The 22,300-nt window shown below is 41.0% G+C and overlaps 1 protein-coding gene across 3 annotated transcripts in view; it reads left to right on the top strand.

Moving 5' to 3' along the window:
• The window catches only part of LOC127568094 (protein kinase C epsilon type), a 505,158-nt gene that overhangs the window by 154,491 nt on the left and 328,367 nt on the right, over nucleotides 1-22,300 (top strand). For all 3 annotated transcript variants that reach the window (XM_052011402.1, XM_052011403.1, XM_052011401.1), the window contains exon 2: nucleotides 3,599-3,662. In XM_052011402.1, coding sequence (XP_051867362.1) covers nucleotides 3,599-3,662 — 64 coding nt within the window. The remainder of the gene's footprint in view (nucleotides 1-3,598; nucleotides 3,663-22,300) is intronic.

The following is a 22,300-nucleotide window of genomic DNA, read 5'->3' as shown; positions in this document are numbered from 1 at the left end:
CAGAATGAACTTAGGAGAGCGAGAAGGGGGCACAAGAAGGCCTTGGTGAGTAGGATTAAGGAAAGTATTCTACACGTATGTGAAGAACAGGAGGATGATTAGAGTGAGGGTAGGGATAAAAGAGAAAACACGTGCCTGGAGTCGGAAGAGGTAGGGGAGGTCCTTAGTGAATACTTTGCTTCAGCATTCACCAGTGAGAGAGACTTTGACGTTTGTGAGACTGGTGTACAACAGGCTGATACACTAGGGCATGTCAACGTGAGGAAAGAGGATGTGCTGGAACTTTTGAAAGACATTAGGAGAGATAAGTCACCGGCGCTGGATGGGATATATCTAATGTTATTATGGGAATTGAGGGAAGCGGTTGCTGCACCTTTGGTGATGATCTTTCGCAATCCTCATTCGTCACAGGAGTAGTGCCAGATGATTGGAGGGTGGCAAATATTGTTCCTTTGTTCAAGAAAGGGAGTAGGGATATCCCTGGGAATTACAGGACAGTGAGTCTTATTTCAGTAGTGGGAGGGGAAGCGTCTTAGGGACAGGATTTATGGGCATTTGGAGAAGCATAGGCTGATTAGAGGACAGGATGGTTTTGTTGAGGGGCAGGTCGTGTCTCACGAGCCTGATTGAATTCTTTGAGGATGTGACAAAACACTTTGATGAAGGTAGAGCACTGGATGTGGTGTACATGGATTTTAATAAGGCATTTTGATAGGGTTCCCTCATGGAAGGATCATTCGGAAAGTCTAGGAGGCATGGGATCCAGGGAAACTTGGCTGTGTGGATTCAGAATTGGCTTGCCCATAGAAGACAGAGGGCGGTTGGAGAAGGAGTGTATTCTACCTGGAGGTCGGTGACTAGTGGTGTTCCACAGGGATTTGTTCTGGGACCCCTGCTCTTTGTGATTTTTATAAATGACCTGGATGAAGAAGTGGAAGGGTGGGTTAGTAAGTTTACAGATGAAGGTTGGTGGTGTTGTGGATAGTGTAGAAGTTTGCTGTAGGTTACAACAGGACATTGATAGGATGCAGAGCTGGGCTGAGAAGTGGTAGATGGAGTTCAACCCGGAAAAGTGTGAAGTCATTCACTTTGGGGAGTCAAATTTGAAGGCAGAATATAGGGTTAATGGCAGGATTCTTAGTAGTGTGGAGGAACAGAGGGATCTTGGGGTCCAAGTCCATAGATCCCTCAAAGTTGCTGTGCAAATTGTTAGGGTTGTTAAAAAGGCACATGGCATGTTGGTCTTCATTAGTCGGGGTAATGAGCTCAAGAGCCACGAGGTAATATTGCATCTCTATAAAACCCTAGTTAGACCACACTTAGGATATTGTGTTCAATTCTGGTCACCTCATTATTGAAAGGATGTGGTAGCTTTAGAGAGGGTGCAGAGGAGATTTACCAGGATGCTGCCTGGATTGGAGAGCATGTCTTATGAGGATAGGTTGAGTGAGCTAAGGATTTTCTCTTTGGAGCCAAGGAGGATGAGAGGTGACTTGGTAGAAGTGTACAAGATGATAAGAGGCATAGATCGAGTGGACAGTCAGAGAAAAAGTCTGACAATGGGGCATAATTTTCAGGTGATTGGAGGAAGGGAATGGGGGATATCAGAGGTAGGTTTTTTACACACAGAGTAGTGGGTGCGTGGAACGCACTGCTGGCAGAGGTGGTGGAGGCAGATACATTAGGGACACCTAAGATACTCTTAGGTAGCCATATGAATGATAGAAAAATGGAGGGCTATGTGGGAGGGAAAGGTCAGATAGATCTTAGAGCAGGATAAAATGTCGGCACAATCTCGTGGGCCGAAGGGCTTCTACTGTGTTGTAATGTTCTATGTCTAATCTGCTAATGTTTTTGTAATTGTAAGAGTGCCTTTTCAAATGAGCTGCATTAAACATTGTTATCCTGCTGCTCTGGTAGATTCATCTTTGTTTAATTCTTATAATATTCTGTTTCTTCCACTTCTTTCCCTTGGGATTGAGGATGACTTGCATCCACTTAAGTTTTGTAGTTTCCAAGTGGTATTGGTAATAGTTAGTGACATAGAGTTTAATAAAAGTGTAGAACAATTATAGTAAAGATTATAGTAAACGATTAAAGTGGCTAATGAAGCCAATGTGGGAACCACAGACTCTTCCACAGATGGGGCAGGAGATGACAAACAGGGTGGGTGGTTAGGTAATTATTAAGGTGGTGCACTCCTTCATCTTTTATGCAGGGCTTCAGTGTCCTCCTGATGCTTGGCCTTGAGGTTCTCAATCCCATTCTAAATGCTCTTTCTTCACTTTAAGCAATCAGCGGCCAGAGATTCCCAGGAGTCAGTGGGCATGGTCCACTTCTTCAAGAAAGCTGTGACCACATCCTTTCTCTCTATCCACCTGGCAATCTCCTCCCATGACAGAGCTTGGAACAGAATGTCAGGCATCCAAATAATATGGCTCATCAATGTAGCTTACTGAGAGTAACTACGGGACGCTGCTGAGAACATTGGCCAGGGAGAGAACGCTAACATTGATTCACTATCCTTCCAGTGAATTTGGAGGATCCTGCAGAGTCAGTTATGATGGTATTTTTCCAATGGTTGTCACAGTCTCAGAAGCTTAAAGAAAGACAGGGATCAGTACAGAAACAAAAACACGCCACATATCTGTTTCACATTTTACTTAATTGGGCAGTGCTTATCCTGCCTCAGGTGTAGGCTAAGCATCTTTAGGTTTTAGAAATTTGGTCATACAGTTACTGTTCTTCAGGGTCCAGTATGGTATTGGTCATGCTCACCCTGATTCTGTGCTGTGCATGCACTGCATCCGAAATTGGTGTAGCCTCCATTGCCTAGGTAGCATTGAACGTTGCCGGGTATGGCATTAGTGCTGTATTTGATTTTGCAAATTGCCCCCAACAGATTGTTGAATTGAAGATAGACATGTTTCCATACAATGCAGAAGGAGGCTATTTCAGACCATCAAGTCGATGTCAGCTCACAGAGCAATCCTATTACTCCACTCGTTTTCTCTGCAACCTATTTTCCTCACATTCCTATCAACTCCCCTCAGGTTCTATCACCCAGCTATACTCAGGGCAATTAACAGTGGATAATTAATCTACCAATTCACTGTTTTTTGGGATGTGGGAAGAAACTGGAACACCTGGGGGAAGTCCACTCGGTCACAGAGAAAACATGCAAACTTCCACACAGATAGCACTGGAGATCAGGATTCAACCTGGGTTGCTGGAGCTGCGAGGTGCCGACATTTGCAGTGAATTCCACATTTTAATTTGGTTACATGTGCTTGTTCAGTGATTGTGAGAGGGGAGGTGCTGAGGGCATTGCTGATTTCATCTTTTATTGATGAGCTAGATACTGCTCCTCTGGTACGTCACCTCATTCACATCTAATTTGTATGTTGTTTGGCTGTGGTTTTCAGATTGGTTGTTTGTTGTCCGATTATGATAATAGGGTTGTTGAAATGCCTGTATTTTATCCACATTTTGAAAGGAGAGTTGAAGTTAATTAAAATATTAAACATTTTAAATTTTGGTATATTTATCTCATCTGACTGTATATCATTTGACTCTTAATTTTATTTGTCAATTGCAGATAGACCTGGAGCCAGAAGGCAGAGTGTATGTTGTCATAGATCTCTCAGGATCATCAAGTGAAGGTAACATTTCATTACACAATTAGATCCACCATTACATCTTTTCGGCTATGTTTCCTTTTGCTGACAGTGTACTAATTTGTAAGCAGTAACTTTCTCAAGTATCAGTCAGACTAACTGTAAAATAATATAAGTAATTATATTACAAGTAATTGTCAGGTACTAGCATGGATAGAGGATGGGCTGACTGGCAGAAAGCAAAGAGTGGGAATAAAGGGGGCCTTTTCTGGTTGGCTGCCAGTGACTAGTGGTGTTCTGCAGGGGTCGGTGTTGGGTCCGCTACTTTTCACGTTATATGTTAAAGATCTGGATGACAGAATTGATGGCTTTGTGGCCAAGTTTGCAGATGATACAGAGATAGGTGGAGGGGCAGGTAGTGTTGAGGAAGCAGGGAGTCTGCAGAAGGACCTGGACAGGTTGGGAGAATGGGCAAAGAAGTTGCAGATGGAATACAGTGTAGGGAAGTGTATGGTCATGCAGTTTGGTAGAAGGAATAAAGCCATAGATTATTTTCTAAACTGAGAGGGAATTCAGAAATTGGAAGTGCAAAGGACTTGGGAGTCCTCATGCAGTATTCTCTAAAGGTTAACTTGCAGGTTGAGTCAGTAATAAGGAAGGCAAATGCAATGTTAGCATTCATTTCAAGAAGATGAGAATATAAAAGCAAGGATGTAATGTTGAGGCTTTATAAGGCATTGGTCAGACCACATTTGGAGTATTGTAAGCAGTTTTGGACCCCATATCTAAGGAAGGAGGTGCTGGCATTGAAGATGGTCCAGAGGAGGTTTACGAGAATGATCCCGGGTATGAAAGGGTTAACAAATGAGGAGCATTTGATGGCTCTTGGCCTGTACTTGCTGGAGTTTAGAAGGATGAGGGGGGATCTCATTGAAACCTACTGAATATTGAAAGGGCTGGATAGAGTGGACGTGGAGAGGATGTTTCCAGTAGTGGGAGAGTCTTGGACCAGAGGGCACAGCCTCAGAATAGAAGGACATTCATTTTGAACAGAGCTGAGATGGAATTTCTCTCACCAGAGGGCGGTGAATCTGGAATTCATTGCCACAGATGGCTGTGGAGGCCAAAATTATTGGGTATATTTAAAACGGAGGTTGATAGGTTCTTGATTAGTAAGGGCATCAAAGGTTATGGGGAGAAGGCAGAAGAATGGGGTTAAATAAATCAGTCATAATTGATTGGTGGACCAGACTCGATGGGCTGAGTGGCCTCATTCTGCTCCTATGTCTCATGCTAATGACACACTGCTCTGCCATTATTCCATAAAGGGTTTAAGTGTTCAAAGTGTGTTCAGTTTTTTGATACAATGCAGATGATTTGAAGTCAGCTATAAGGTCAATGGTTACTAAAGCACCAACACCTTTACTTCTCACCATTTGAGATCTAATTCTTTACTCTATTATCAGATCTCTGGGTGAACAGTCAAGGTATCTAAATTTTAAAAAAGGAGTAATTAATTGTGCCATTTGTGTTATACTGTATGTTGTGAGTGCTGTTTGAACTGTATTTGAGTGTGGTGCAAATACATTACCAATCTATCTGCAACATATATAAAATGCTTCTCTTAAACATTGTCAAGTGGAATTGTGCTTCATATTGCCAGGAATAGTATTTTAGAATGTTTATAGCACCAGAATACATGGACATTTTACTTACTCGCTTTCACTTCAGGAATATTATGGATTTCTTTATTTGTAATTCTATTAAAAATATTGTGGAGGAAAATCAAATATATTATACTATAGGTGAAGTGAAGCTTGGAGATCCTGGAGATTAAATTCAGTACCTTGCAATATTGAGTGTATTCTGTATCACTGAGCTAAATCCCCTAGGCTTTGCATTGCATCTGCAAGAGATTCTGCTGAATTTCTGCCACTCCTATAAGCAGCATTATGGTGCTGATGCATTTAATGCACTTGGATATTTGTAGCATATGAAGAATATCTGATTAAATTCAGTAAATATAATGTAATGTATTGGTATATTTGCACCTTACATTGCATGTAATAGACATCCAAGGATGCTGGAAATACTCAGGCAGAATTAAAATTTCAGATCAAGGATCATTTACCTTAACTGTTACCTCTGTTTTTTTCTCCACAAATACTCAGTATTTTCAGCATTTTTATTTTTTATTTTAGATTTCTTGGATCTGCAGTATTTTACTTGTATACATTGTATGGAGTTTGGTATTTTTTAAATGAACCAGCATCTGTATTTTTCTTTTGTTTGCTGCTTATGTTGCCATGGTTTTGTAGAACAATTCTGCTTTCTGGAGTCGTGGTGCTGTATAGCACAGAAACATCCATGCTGACCCCTGTATAGCACAGAAACATCCATGCTGACCCCTGTATAGCACAGAAACATCCATGCTGACCCTGATGCCTATCTACGCAAATCCCATTTGCCCTCCTTAGGCTGTATTCCTTTGCTATTCAATTACCCATCCAAATGCCTTTTAAGTGCAGTAATTGTATCTGCCTCTACCACTTCCTCTGGCAGCTCCTTCCTTATGACCACCACTCTTTGTGTGAAAACACTCGCCCCTCAGATATTTGGGGAATAACTCCTCTGCCCACTATCTTACTGAGTTTCAAACCCCTGGGTGTAAACAAATCTCTATAGCCTCCAAAATGGTATGGTTATTCATTGTCTAGCAGTGTTGCAGTGATTTCCAAATTTCTCTCCACCTGCATGACTTAAAAGTGTGAGAGAATTGGAAACCGAGATCCAGGCTGTTTTGCACGCACCTACCAGCATTTTTAAGGTGAAAGTTGTGTGATGCATCACTGAAGATCTTGCGATGTGGGATAATACTTTAGAATATTTAAAACAGGTTCTCCCAGTGCATTTGAGAAGCTAGGGAAACCTACCAACTAAAGGGAGGTGGAAATATCTGATTTATCAGGCAAATTATTTGGTCACTGGCTGTGAACCAGGAGTAAAAGAATAGCTTCCCCATCCCTTCAGTAAAACTACCTACAATGCCCACAATATCATAATGCCGCACTCCAAACCAGCATTCTTTCCATCACGCCATACTCAAAGCCCTTCCATAATTGTCGCGAGCCGTTCCTGGTGATCCCAGGTGAGGCCTTGTACTGCTAGATTTCCTGCTTGCCACCTAACGTCTGTATCTGGCCAGTTGCTTCATGAGACAAAATAAAATAAAAGAACTATAAGCTTCTCCATAAAATATGACGAGATCTCTGCATTCGTGAGTTTTTCAGGTTCGTCTGACAAATACTCACCCACCATGTAAATATTAAAGCTGGAAACTAACTTCTTAAATCAGCGAATTGCACAGAAATAAATGTAAACTAAAGCTTCCAAACATGTTCAAATGTTCTGCAGCCATTTACTCCAATCTGATGGTGAATATAAAACGTACACAGTGTATTGATAGTTTTTTGGCAGCTTGAAATGACTGCAGGATCAATGGACTAGTGATAAGTTTGGAGGGTTAGTGGATTATTTGATATTTTGTCCAGAATTGGATGCTACTAGAAAAGCAGGATGCTTCTAATAAAAAAACTAATATCTTTCTTTAGTCATGGAGTCATTCAAACATGTTAAAAACATGGGTACTGATATGTTAATAAAGATGTAGATGTAGATTTCTGTTTGAAATAGAATGTTTTGAGTGAGATTTGAATATGTTGAAGGAGGGTGTTCACTAAGTAAATTGGTGATAGCACATGTCAAAAAGTAAGCTTTACATCTTTTATTTCATATTGTTTCAAGGCTAGAGCTACTTCATGCCTCCATCCCGATCTTCACACTCTCAGAACAGTTTCTGACTTTCCCATCTCACTTATTGAAACCCCCTCCACTCCAATCTGTGACTTCTGTGCAATACTTGTCCCTCCCACCCCCCCCGCACTGCTTACATGGTGTCTGATCTCTGGCTGCTTACCAGTCTGATGGGCAACTAGTTTGTCAGTGAAGTTGGCTGCCGGGCACGAACTTATTTGAAGCAGCAGCAGCATACAGTTTAATTCCTCTATACTCTTCACAGTGGCAAGTAAGCGATGAAGTCCGTGTCTCGGATTAATTAATATGCTTGATTTTAAACTGGGACAACAGTAAATTGTAATTTAAGAATGACAAGCATCAAGCAGGCAAGTGAAATTCAAAATGAAAGTTTTGCTTGAGCATACGATACACACCATGTTATTACCACTGCTCCAGTGGTGCTACTTTGTCATGGGAAAACTCTTACAGGGATCTTTATCAGATTAGCATGTTCACATACACATGCTGTGGTGGTGAGCACCTGCAGAACCAGACTTGTATTTCTTTTCTGCTCCCTGAAAAAATCTGATGCTGTAATCTTTGCTGAAAATGAGACGAAATGTTAAAGAAAATAGTGGAAAAGAATTTTTTTTAAAGTTTTCTTATCTGCAAAAGTACCAACAATATTCCAAGATCCCGTCAGACCCTGCAACCCATTGAATACTGCTCAACTTCAGCCCTGTATCTGCCTGCATGTAATTACATTTGACACTAATTACAAGGGCCGTAGTAAAACTCTGAGAGGGCATCTTAATTAAATTGCCATACTTATTTTAAGAACGCTTAACAAAGGCTGAAGTGAAACGACAAAGGAATAGTTAAAATGAGGAGATTTAGGCCAAACAAACTTGCAACGAGTAATTCAGCAAACTACTTTGCACTATCACCTTATGAACTTGTATTGTTATTTTAACAAATGTTATTTTAACATTTAGGTGTTTAAATTCCCAGGTCTCTTTGCTTTTTAACTTGCAAAAAAATAGATGTTTTTTAAAATGTTTCCAACAGTAATCAACTATGTCAGACTTGGCTTTCTTGAATTTAGTGTGTGCTATCCATCTCCTTACTCTGTACATTTGTTTATATCTTCTTATAATTTGGTGCAGTCTTGTCCTTGATTAATTTCATCCCACAAATTGGCATTCTCCCCTGGGTTCATCAGTACAGGAATATATTACAATAGCAAGGAAAATATTTCATTAGACCACAGTTTAAATACTGTGCACAGCTCTATTCTTAATGTTCCAAAATCCAGAATTAAAACGGCAGACCTGGAACATTTGCCTTTAAAGAAGCTGCATTGTAACCTCGATGTAACATGCTTTGTTATATTGCTGTTTCAGATCTGCTGCAGGTATTATCACACATCCCAAGATGGAAATTAGGTAAATGCTAGTGGGTTTGGGAGTAGCTTGGGTAAGTAATTTTTTCGATGGTGCATACTGCCACCAATGTGTTCTGGTAGAAGAGAATGTTTAGGGTAGTAGTCAGGTCCATTTGAGTTTCTGGTCAGTGTTAACACCCTCCCCCTGGCTCAGAATGCTGATGGGTAGGGGACTCAGCGATGGTAATGTCAGGGGTACGCAATTAAATTTTCTTTTGTTAAGCAGTCTCTTCCTACCTCTTCTAAGACAATGTGCTTTCCTTTTCAATAATGCCACTACCAGTCTGAAAAACAGCCATTCACTACTACTGTCTGTTTCTTGTAAATGTCATATCCTTGTTGCTACAGTTCCCTTTATTCCATGGCTTTCAGATCTTTTTGATGAGCTTGTTGACTGTTGCATTAATTTAAGAACTACAGTGGTTGATAACTGGCAGCTGATATTTGAATGGATTGGTGCTGTAGCTAGTGTCAAATCCAGGCTTCCTTAAATCCCAAACCTCATTCATATTCCACTGAGCAGCAACCTATCTACAACAAATAGAACAGGGTAGATGATTAATTTAGGCAAATCATGATACAGCGACCAACACACCACCCATCAGCTCCAGGGTGTAGTTGTGGTTGTCTCACAGATGAGTCCAGAATTTCTTCATGTGACTCCAAGAACCACTCCTTGCACTTTTGCTGCCTTGGCCCCACTGTGAAATGTTTATTACAAGTTCTCTTCTTATTGCTTCTTAAAAAGCAGAGTGCTGACGACATCATGTGCCTGATTTGCTTGTATTAGTTTGGCTAGATTTTCAGCCAGCCATCTCCAAATAGCTTTGTTATCATTGGAGTTTATCTTCAGGAACTTTGCAAGTTAGGAAAGGTGAAAGGGAGCAGCTAAGGTGATCTGGGTGGGCATCGGGCAGGACCAGGCCAGTAAGATATTGAAGTCGAGGTGGTTTAAATGTGCTATCCAATAAATAACAGCTGGCCTTGAAAATTCACTGAAATACTTTATTCAGACATAGACGGCCCAGAGATGAGGTGGTTAGGAGTTTGAATGATGCAGTCAGTGATCATGACATGTTAGTTCAGAATGTTTGGGAGATATCGAAGGGATGGTGTAATAAGAGATCTTTTTTTCCCTGTGTTGTCACTTGGGCTGACAGGGTTTTTGTGCTCCTCTCCTCTGTAATTATCTTCTCGGCCTTTGAATTACCATGGCCTGTCCTTTCTCTCCACCCACCTTCCTTGCACTAGTTATGATCTCTTGGTTCCAGCAGTGGGTGTAATTTAGCTTAAGTTATAAATCCAAGTCATTATGCCAACCATTTTGTATTACAAAGTACAGCCTGGTATTAAATAGAAAATTGGCTGTCCTGAACAAAATCTCTACAGGATTCCCATTCTTCCATATTTATTTTGACCATATACCATGTACAGAGAAGAAGTTACTGGTTGTCTCTAGACACAAGAGATTCTGCAGATGCTGGAATCTGGAGCAATACACAAAAAGTGCTGGAGGAACTCAGCAGGTCAGGCGGCATCTGTGGAGGGAAATAAACAGTCGATGTTTCGGGCTGAGACCCTTCAACAGGACTGGAAGGGAAGAGGGCAGAAGCCAGAATAAGGAGGTGGGGGGAGGGGGAGGATCACATGCAGGCAGGGGATAGGCGAGTCCAGGCAAGAGGGGGAAGGTAGGTGGGTGGGGGAGAGGGGCAAGATGTAATAAGCTGAGAGGTGATGGGTAGAAGAGGTAAAGGGCTGAAGAACTTCCTTTCCAGTCCTGATGAAGGGTCTCAGTCCGAAAAGTCAACTGTTTATTTCCCTTCATAGAAATTGTCTGTAGAGCTCTTTTGGGGCAGATCCAAGTGGCTTCACCCTTTCCAGTAGCATTTTTTTTCCATTAAGACACTTTTATTTCATAAAACAAGTTACACATTTCCATATAAAAATCATACAAAGACAGAAATTGTGACACATTACTGATCATACACAATATGAACTCTTCTTAAAAATTAAAGACTAAAACCATTCAAATATTCCAAAAGAATGACAGGGTAGCTTTACATCATAACTTTACCCAATGGGACAAAAAGCGTACTTTGTCAAAGGCATCCACAGTACATATATTGGACTTCGAAGTGCGAGAGTTGGCAATACTCTGTCAAGGACTTTTCCTTCATCATGAGACTAGTAGGCTTTGGACAGACCACAAACCTCATTCAGCAAACTGGCGGCTTTGCAGTTACATTCAGCAATCTGCCTTCGTGTATATTGTGGGGAAGAGCCAGTAGAACACAGAGTGCTATGTCATAGAACAGTTGAGGAAGAACCAAGACAGACACCAACGTATTTCCACCAATGACACATTTTGTAACTACCTTAAACCTTTTGGTCAAAGGAATGCCTAGTGCGCAATAAAGGGGTTCTTCCACTGGAACTTGCCACCTATGAATATTGAGTGGGTGCAGACCAGCCTGCCAGAACATCCTGCTGAGCCAGTATAGCCAGGCAGAGTTTCTCAGTAGAGCCCCATGCGGGGGCTGTATACATCACAGAACGTCACACTCAACAGGGAGCACCTAGTCCGTTTGCCATTATGGAGGCTTCTCTCCCCTTTTCTGTAGGGCCTTTTCTGTAGCATCCTAGAGCACATGTTTTATCTTGGTCCTCCAGACAGAGGAAGATTGTTTGAATGATTGTTATAGTGGCTTTATTGGGACTAGGCCAGACTTGGGCTATGTGGAATAATACCACATGTATCATCCATCTTTTCACCAAGGTCCTGCCAATTTTGGTGTGGGAGCATCCCACCCACATAGGGAGCTTTTGTTTGGCCATGGTGATTGATTCATCCTAGTTCTTGGTTCAGGCCTGCATACTCAAACCAGATCACCTGCGCATCTGGAATTTGGGTCTCAGCTCCATGTTTGGGCCAAGGCTGTGACGATGTCTGGACCCACTCATACTTGCGAAACCCAAAGCCGGCATCTGTGAGCAGGATATCAGAGAGAAAACGCTGCTTGAAAGCATTTCAGCGACACATTCCAATGCATTGTTGGATGAGGGTAGAATGATTGGGTGGTAATCAGCTACATTGGTTTTGTCCTTCTTTCTATGAACAGGACACACCTGTGCAATTTTCCACAAGATAAAGTAGATGCCAGTGTTGTAACTGTACTGGGACAGCCTGTCTAGGGGCACAGCAGGTTCTCGAGCACAGGTCTTCACAACTACATCAGGGATGTTCTCTGGTCGCATAGCCTTGCTCGCAGCTATTTCTTGATATCACGTTGAGTGAATAGAATTGGCTGACGTCTGGCTTCTGTGATGGTAGGGATCTCAACAGGAACTTCTGGCTGAACATGATGTAAGCTTAGCCTCCTCTTTAGAAATATGCTGGTCCTAACCATTATTGAGAAAAGGGTTGTATTTTTTGGAAACTTCCCCTTCCATTAGCTGTTTAATTGTCCACCACTATTCCGAATTGGCAGGACCCCAGAGTTTTTATCTGATCTATTGGCTGTGGAATTGCTTTGCTCTGTCTATTGCACTCTGATTTTGCTGCTGTTTTGCACTTCATGGCACTGGCACCTCATTTTTAATTACATCTGGAGCTGCTGCTGGCATTTCCTTCTTCAATCCTAATTGAATCAGGGTTAACCTCCTGTTTAATGTAATGGTAAAGTGAGGCATATGCCAGGCGATGATATGACAGATTGTAGTGATGTACATTTCTGTTGATTTTGATGGTCCACACTTCCTCATGGATACCCAAGTTTGTAACAGCTTCCATCACATTATTGATGGCTGAGAGTAGACTGATTGCCAGATCTGTTCTGAGTCTGTCCTATTTAACACAATTGTAGTCCCAGCACAATATAGTAGAAGGTGTCTTTGGTGTGAAGGTGGGACTTTGCCTCCCCAAGGGCTTTATTGTAGTCATTTCTTATAATGCTATCGTAGACAGTTACCTTGGGCACAGATAGATTGGTGAGAATGAAGTCAAGTAGATTTATCTCTAGTGTTGGTTCACTCTCTGAGTGCTTACAGCATTTTCTGTTTTTGTTTCAGATTTCCACCAATTGCAGTTTATTGATTTTCATACATCTGTATGTTGGCTGACTGCTTTCCCAACTTATACACCATTTCACAAATATATGTCAAGAGACCAGTGCAAAGTTAAGTGGGTTGGGAGTAAGTTTCCCACATAGGCATTTGGTGGCTAAGTTGATGTGTTACTAAGTGATCTGGCTGGTTTTATGTTTCCTCTGCTTTAACATAGCTACTGGGTGGTTCTTTAAGTCATTTCAGAGGGCAGTTAAGAGTCAACCACACTGCTCTGAGTCTGGAATCCTGTATAGATCAGGTCAGATAAGAACAGCAGATTTCCTTCCCTGGAGGGTAATTTGATTGCTTTGGTCATCATTGGTAAGACTACATTGTTTTTTAAATTTAAGATTGTTAACTGCAGTCAGATTCCTATATTTGCCGTGATGGAGTTTGAATTCCCGTCTCTGGTTCTTAATCTCTGGTTCTGTGTTATTAATCCAGTAGTTTACCCATGGTACCACTGCCATATCAATCTAGTGTACCATCACTTCTGCACAATTGTTCAGCTATATCAGTGTTATCCCTCACAATGTTTATGGTGGACAAAGCTGGGGGAATGGAGCTTTGGCAGCTGTCAAGTAGTTCTGGGCATGGGACCTCTGGTGCACCTCAAGAAGTTCTGCTACCACTGAGAACACACTGCTGGAGATCAGAATAATACAATCCAGTGAAACTCGTGTGAGGGCACTGAAGATGGTATCCATCATCAGATTCCTTGAGATCTGGCACAATGAGGAAGTAAAAAGAGAGCACTAAGGAGTTAGTGAGAGTATTAAAGCAGTTCAGTAATAGGAAAATTAGTGAGACACAAAATTTGCTTGGTAATCTGAAAACCTGCAGCTATTGGAAAGATACACAGATTTCCACATGGGCCTTGAATGTTATGCATAAATGATGATAAATGTATAATATGTTTGTTTTGTTCATCAGGTCCTCATGCCTGAGTAAACAAAACAGGAAAAAAAAGATCAAATTAATGTGCAGGGTGCTTGGTGTCAACCAGTACATCCAGGACTGTCACATCACAACACTCCACATTTTGGATTGTATTCTTTCCTGTTGCTTCAACCACCTGTTGTTATTAAATTACAATTGTCAACTCTCCATCTTTATTGGTAATTACCCACAGCAAATTGCTAGGCTGCCAACACTAGTTTACAGAGTCAGACTAAGAAAAGTTATAATTCTTTTTCTTGCTTTCACATATTGTGTTGCATGCTGTGCTTTTAGCTTGGTCGGTCCACCCCTTTTGTCTTTCAAAGCCACCCACCATTATCTACTTAAGAAAGCAGCAACTTGCTTGCATTGATAAATGAGCAGAGCCTGCATTGGTTTAGATCTTTCATTTTCTTCCCCCCCCCCCCCCCCACCAAAGGACATGGCTTCCCGTAAGAATATAATTAGAATCAGAATAAATTTGGTGTATCATTATGTATATTTCTTTGCACTGGGAGTGTTGATGATGAGGAGAAAGGTGAACTAAATGAGGCTTGAAGAAGAAATATGGACCATGACATTAGTCCTGGATGACTTTGTGGTCTTTTTCATATTGTACGAAACCAAACAATGATGCAGCATGGCATATGTTAAACAAGCAATCACATTTATTGTTGTACCTACTGTACCTTTTAAACAACAAAACTGATCATCTTTGCATGGAATTTCAGTGTATTCTTACATCAACAGGCCTTGCTCTATAAGACAGAGAGCAATTATTCCTCTGGTTCTGATCAGCTGATCTTTATATTTGGTTTGTGGTCAAGATAGTTATGTGAATTATAGTTTCTTGATCTGAGCTTCCAAAGGCTTTGCCTTCCTTTGTCTGCTTGAAAAGAGATTTGTTCCCCCTTCCTACCCATATCAAGAAAACTGTGTCTTTTCATTTGAACTTCAGTGTTCTTGTAATCAAATTGCATTAGGGTTCCTTTTCAGTGGCTGTACAAATACATTTTTAGTCACTCAAATTCTGCAGCTACACATTTATAAGCTTCCCTTCAATTTTAAATATAGCACATTGGAATAAATTTCCTTTCATGAAGCAATGATGTTTACTTGGGGAAAAATAATCCATCATGGCATCTTAACCCTTGTTCTTCTGGGAGGACAGTAGGTGGTTCCAGAACAGTAGGTGGTTAAGTTAGTATTTGGGCATTTCAAGCTACATTTCCAATCCCAACATACCTTCATTTGAACTATGCAGTTATCAGAAGGATCTGAGATGTGTGCCTCAGACAGCCAAAGCATTAAGAATATATTACAAAAAGGTTGTAATCATTCGGGAATCAACACCATTTTATCATAAATTTATGAAAGTCTTCCCAATCCCAGATTTGCCAGTAAAATCTCTGAAGCAGTGTTTAAAGGGATGCTTATCTGAAGTTACTTAGTTTCCAGGTTACTTATTGTAGGGAGGAAATAAAAGCTTAGTATTTGAGATCTTAGTAAGCTTGCTTTGTTTGTGACATTTGCTATTATTGCTCCTTTCATTTGGACTGTAATTTCAAGAATTGATGCTTAAAGCTCAGTGCACAATTCCAAGGCTGCTATGGAGACACAAGAGATTCTGCAGATGCTGGAATCTGGAGCAACACACACAAAGTGCTGGAGGAACTCAGCAGGTCAGGCAGCATCTATGGAGAGAAATAAACAGTCGACGTTTTGGGTCGAGACCCTTCATCAGTGTGTTGCTCCAAGGCTGCTGCATTCCTCAAGATGAGATTCTGTGGTATTTCATGCTCATACATACCTTCAAACCAAAGTAATCAGAAGTTACATTAGATTGGATGCTCGGCGGTCACTAACATCTGGAAGATATCCACATCAAAATGAAGGCACAGGTGAACATAATATCGAAGTCATCAAGAGCAACATTTTGGAGGTGATATTCAACCTCTCCAAATGTCAACCCAAGCATTTGTTATATCAGCAGCAGGCTATTACTCACAGTTTGGTCTGACAGTTCGCATACAGAAAGCACTGAAAGGCAAATGAGAATAAGGAGAATAAGCTTAACTTCTTACCACTACTATGGCGATCTCCCAGTTGTTTCCAACATCATAACAGATGAGAAGCTGTTGTATTCTGAGATTATTATAAGATTCTAGCCAATTCTCACCTACCACTTTCAAAACATCAGTGGAGCAGTACCGAACCAACTGTGCAAATCTTTTTGAAATCATGAGGAGACACATCTTCTTGCCCAAGTATATCAATGATCAGTGGGACAAACGCAAAATGGCCTTTATCATCCCAAACTCGCACTTAAATGAGAACCCCACTCAAGGATTTACCTGACTTCAACTTGAGAAGAAGGCAACAGATTCTCATAAACATGAGCAACCGATAACGAATGTGGTGGTGCAATCTGACCGCCACCCTCTTACACTGGAAGTACTGATGTATCACATCAAGCAGTTTCTGATGCCATTGCATGGATTACCAAAATCAGCATTCAGTTGTATGACTCCAGTGGAACCAAACTGTGGAAGGAGTGCGGAGTGAACAGCCACTACTGACTGAACATGAACACCTTGGCAATAATACTTTGTTAGCTGCTTTTCAAATGATATGTGAATAAATAAAATTAATGCATTTTGATAGAGGGACATTTGGAAGAAGAAGGGCAGATACAGCTTCAGCAAACACCACCCCAATGACAACTCCATCCATCCCAGTGCACAGCAGGTGATGGGCTGCTGTTGTTTAGAAAGTAAACCCACTATACTAGGCTTATAGGCTGAGTGTCACTTTCTTGAACAATCAAATGAGCAGTGAAAAGGACTAGGCAGTGTTTCACAGACTTATGTAGGTTCCTGCTATCAGAATCTGCTCCCTGTTGGATCAGCAACTGTGAAAATTACCACAGTGTCTCATCTCTTTATCATTGGCTGCTTTCAGTTTTCCACCGAGAAAAAAACAGGTGTACTGTATATAAAGCTGAATAGACCAGTTCTCTAACATCCTGTTCCCCAGTACATCACCTTTGCTCTTGACCTCAACAGTAAACACAAAGGGAGTTTTATAACACAACTGTACAGAGAAACTTGCATTTGGACATTGTGTGGAAACAGCAACTATTCTCATTGGACAAAGAAGATGATGAGAAAGTCAGGAAACATCAGATGAAGGAGGAACCACTTCAGCATCTTGTAGCAAGAGCTATGAGGGATTGGCTAATTGCTGAGTAATTCTGGTGACTGGCTCATTCATTTACCCTGAAGGCTTAAGCAGAACTTGTTCATCAGCACCCTTCACTGAGGAGCACCCAAGTAATTTAGGCAACTTCTGTAATCATGATTTACTGAATGTGTGAACTCAGAAGCTGGAGTATAAACCATGCCGTAGACTGACGTGTGTGAATGTGACACTAAAATTTTGATAATCCGCTGCACATTCTGATTTTGGCAGTGTCAGAACTGGCAGATTTTTTGAACTACTGGAAGTTATTTTTTATTAATACCTAACACACTTTTAGTTCACTTTTTTAGATGTTACACAGAACAGTAAGACTCTGATAATCTGTTGTCCGACTGTTCAGAAAACCCATGGTTTGGCATCAGCTCACCAGGTGATGTCTCCATCCCTCCCCCGAAACTCACTGGGGCCCTGGACCTGCACTTTCCTGACTCACCAGTGCCCTGGTCCCCATGCTCCCCGGAGACTCATTTGAACCCGTCTGTGCATTCCCTGAGATTCACCAGGGTCCCGGACAAGCATTTCCCTGAGACTCATCGGGCCTCTGGTCCCTGAGACTCACTGGGGCACTGGTTCCGGCACTCCCTTGAAACTTACTGGGTTCACTGAAGAATTTATGTTAATACATCTAAAAAAGCTAATTAAAAGTGTGTTGGAGTATTAGTGGCATTAACAGGCCAGAAAATTTGCCAGTCAGACTCATGCCAAGTTATTGGGCTTTACTGTATAAGTTTCCCAGTGAACCAGGTAAATTGACTGGGAGCATGGGAACCAGGGTCCAGTAAATGGAAAGGAGCACGGGAATCAGGGTTCCAGTAAACTGAAAAGAAGCACGGACATTGGGACCATGGTGAGAGAAAGGCAATGTTGGACTGGGGTCCTTGTGAGTAGAAAGGGAGCATGGGATCTGGTGCCCTTCTGAGTGGAAATGGAGCACAGGAACTGGGGCTGAGGTAAGTGGGAAGGGAGCATGGCTCACATCACCTGATGAGCCAGATGCCAAACCATCAGATTTCCTGATAGTCAGACAGCAGATTATCAGACTAATACTGTAAACATGATTTCATCAGAGAGTTCTGTTAATTAAAATGGTTTGATCCCCATGCTTGCCATCCGGCTTCGCACTTCATATGGAATTTAGAGTTTAGTAATTTTGAAGGTTTTGAATAAAATAACTGTGACCTCCATTTATTAAGATGTGATGGCTTTGAGCCATTTAAAATGTTAAAAGATTCTCCAGGCAGCATTTGTCTCGGAGTTATAATGGTGATATTAAATCTGGGTCACAGCTGCAGGTGTGACAGGTAAATTCATCATCGGACTTGGGAAGATCAAAGTAACTGAAGAATGTAGGACAACAAAAGGAAATTTATTTTTAAAAATATCTTTATAAATTCCTTTTGTGGCAGACTTGGCTGTTTTAGATTTGTTTATATATCAGACTTTTCCCATCTGCAGCAAAGTAATTTATTGATAAGATGTCAGTGGTTCTTCTAGGTGTAAGTGGGTTGGGTTTTCCTGTGCAAGTACATCAAGAGAATTTGGGGAAGCCTACTTATCACGGTGACTTATTAGAATGGTTGCATGTATGTAAGATTTCATTTACAAGGTTGAACTAAGAGAAGCTGGGTTTCTTGAAGTAAAGAACATTGAGAAAAATATTGTGAAGTACAAAACAATGACAGATATAAACAGAGTATAAAGATCAAAACTCTTCCAAAGACCAGGTGATACAGATTCACAGTGATGACCAAAGATCATCAAAGTCCCATGACATCACTACAGGAGTTACTTGGCAATGAGTCTTGGGCCCAACCATCTTTAGCTGTTTCATCAGCATCTTTCCTTCCCTGAGAAAGTCCGAAGTTAGGAAGTTTGCCGATGATTGCACAATGTTGAACTCCATTCACAACTCCTCAGGAAATGAAATAGTCTTGCCACAAGACATAGGCAGGTGTGGACTGATAAGCAGCAAGTAATATTTGCTAGCCAATGACCTTCTCCAACAAGGGTTAGTCTAACCACCTATTCTTGATATTCAATGGATTTGACAGTGACAAAGCCACTCCCCACAGATCAGGCTCTTGATATCTTCACACCCACCCAGAATGTTCAGGCTCTGACTGAGCACACCTCCATCCTCTTGCACTGAACCTCTTTGGCCCAGGTCCCAGATCAGTAGCACTGGAAGCAAGGAGTATGACAGTGGTTGTGTCTTGAGTCTTTGGGCTCCAGCACTCATCAGCAGACACATGACTTGTGGAGTGCCACACAATGACCTTAGGTTTGCCCTTTAGGGCGCAGATAAATTTCCAGGCCAATGTTTCTTGAATTTGCTCTTCAGTGGGATTATTCTAATTTTAGTATTATGTCTCTTTGTTCTTCATTCTCTGTCAGAGGAAGCAGTCTCAGCATCTACGTACAAAAATGTACAAAATCTACTTAATGGCCTCGGTTAGGTCACCCTCAACCTATTGAACTCGAGGGAACACAAGGCAAGATTTTTTTTCCTGTTTTATTTTTAACCTTTTAAGCATTGCGATCATCCCATTCAATCTCCCCTTTACCCCTCCAATTCCAGTCCCAGGTTTGGTGAAAAACTTGTATCGGTACGCAAGACAAGTTTTTCACTGTACCTCGGTACAAGTGACAATAATATACCAATACCATATCTGAATCTATCACTCCAGAAGGGTCGAACAAGGAGTCTGTGCATTTGTTACGATTATACAGCACTGACAGTGGATTTTGTTCTGACAGAAAGGAGAAAAGTTTGATTATCAAGGACAGTGCTATAAGACTGAACATTTAGGTTCTTTCGAAGTGCCAGTCAGGGATGACGTGCTGCAAAATCTTTATTATCATCCCTTACTGATCCTAATGACCACATCCTCGCCACTCTTTAAACCACTGCCGTGTCCAATGGCTTGTGGGAGCTGATGGGGAAATGTCTAGGTGACCCTGTTCGAAGGTGAAGCGGGTTTACTGAGTGCAACCAGGAACTCTACTGAGAAAATTGGTGTACGACTGGACATTACATATCATGCCGCTTAATTTCCCTCAGTCGTTTAATCTGGCTTTTTGCCTCATTCAGGAGACTAAATGTCACCTGTGTGGTAAACAGTCTCCTGACATAATGCACTTTTTTTTCCCTTGTCTGACATTTTTGTTTATTTGTGCGCATCAAGCTGACAAAGTGTGCAGCAGTGGAAATCAGAAACTCAATTTTTCTGCTATGAAAAATCCTAAGTGATTCACTTTCATTTGCAATAAGGATGGATGTTTACTTCACTTTTTATTGATGGAAGTGAAATTTTGCTGTCTTTAAGTTTAAAAGATGTTATTATTACTAAAGCTTGCATGGCCTAAATGTTAGTAATATTAGCATCCATTAGTACCGGCTTAATACATATGGCATCTTGGCCTTATTACAAGGGATTAGAGTACAAGAAACAGGTACTTTGCTGCAGAGCTCTGGTGAGACCATATGCAGACTACCTTTGTGTTTTTTGTCTCCTTACCTCAGCAAGATTAAACTTGCATTCGAAGTAGTGCGTGATTCCAAAGATGCAGTAGGATTGAGTAAGACTGCAATGAGGTTTGAAATAAGAAGTGATCTTACTGCAGCATATAATGTTCAGGAAGGGCTTGACAAGGTAGATGCTGAGGGATTATTTCCTCAAACTCGAGAGCATATAATTAGGACAAATGATAATCCATGATCAACATCAGGACTGAGATGAGAGATTTCTTTAATCTTGTAAATCTTCGGAATTGTTTACTGCAGCAATGAAGAACTGTGCCATTAAGTATATTCAGGACTGAGACCGATAGAGTTTTGGACATTAAGAGAATCAAGGGACCTGCGGTCAGCAGAAAAGTGGATGAGATCGAGCTTCAGCTATTATCTTATTGAAGAATGAAGCAGATTTCAGGACCATATGGCCTATTCCTGCTACTATTTCTTATGCTCCTGTGTATTTAGCAGTGCCTCTAAGTGCATTTTTGCAAGTAGGATGGTCATTAAAGCCCACTTAATGGATTTGGCCCAGAGTTATTTTGCTACTTTTGATGTTAATTCCACTCTCATATTTTAGGATATTAATTAATCATAGATATCATAGGTACAATGCATTAGTACAAAGTATTAAATCTAAATCAAGTCATTAATATCCTGTCTTGACTAAAGCAAAATAAATTATTTCAAATCTAAACTGTAAGCTTAGAGCAAGAGATCACAGGTTTCAATTAGTAAAATACAAGTTTTGGACCAATACCAGGAATTTATTTTTCACTGATGGAGTGCTAAATCTATGACAAGGACTTTCGGGTGGACTAACACAGGCTTCAACTCTGGTAGCTGTTAAGCACCACATTGATGCTTCAGTGGGAACTGGAGGTTAAATCTGGATTGATGAGCTGAGATAGGCTCTCATCCGTAATTATTTTGTGGAATAATTGTGTGCATAATATAATCAAGATTATACATGTATGCTCAGAGTTAGTTTAATTCATTTTTTTCTGTCTTAGCGTAGGAATATTGTGGGTTTAAGGACCTTACTAGGATTTAGAATTCTACACTCATACACGGTTGTGCCTAGAAATGTGGCGTGGTCAGAGGTGCCACCTTTCAGATGAGATCCAAGTCAGAGACCTTAAGTGATCCCTTAAATTAATTTAAAATAATCCTTGGCACTATTCAAATAAAAGCAAAGTATTCACCAATATTTGCAGTATATGAATGTTGTAACCAACATTCATATCTCTGCATACAAGATATTTGGCATAGTAAACTCTGTATTATTACAAGTTGAGCAAAGACCTTTATCTTTAATATTGAAGATCTCAATTCCCATGCCCCTGGCTATGCACGGTCAATATGCAGGATACATTAACATAATGTTTGTGTTGCTGAACTTGTTTCCAGACCCCTGGGCAACTGATCCAGAAATGTGAATTCAAATCCCACTAATGCAGTTGCGAATTTTAAATTCAGGTAAGTAAATAAAGCTGGGAGTAGAAGCTGTCAGTAATGGTGACCATGAAACTACCAGATGGGGTAAAAACCTATCTGGTCTTCCCACCACTCTTGATAGTATGTACCTGCAGACTCACCAGGACTGGGGGCAATCAGGGATGGATA

Source organism: Pristis pectinata, chromosome 3 (genome assembly GCF_009764475.1).
Source record: "Pristis pectinata isolate sPriPec2 chromosome 3, sPriPec2.1.pri, whole genome shotgun sequence".
NCBI lineage: Eukaryota > Metazoa > Chordata > Chondrichthyes > Rhinopristiformes > Pristidae > Pristis > Pristis pectinata.
The sequence above is the reverse complement of the archived record's forward strand: the minus strand, read 5'-3'. Positions and strand labels throughout refer to the sequence as shown.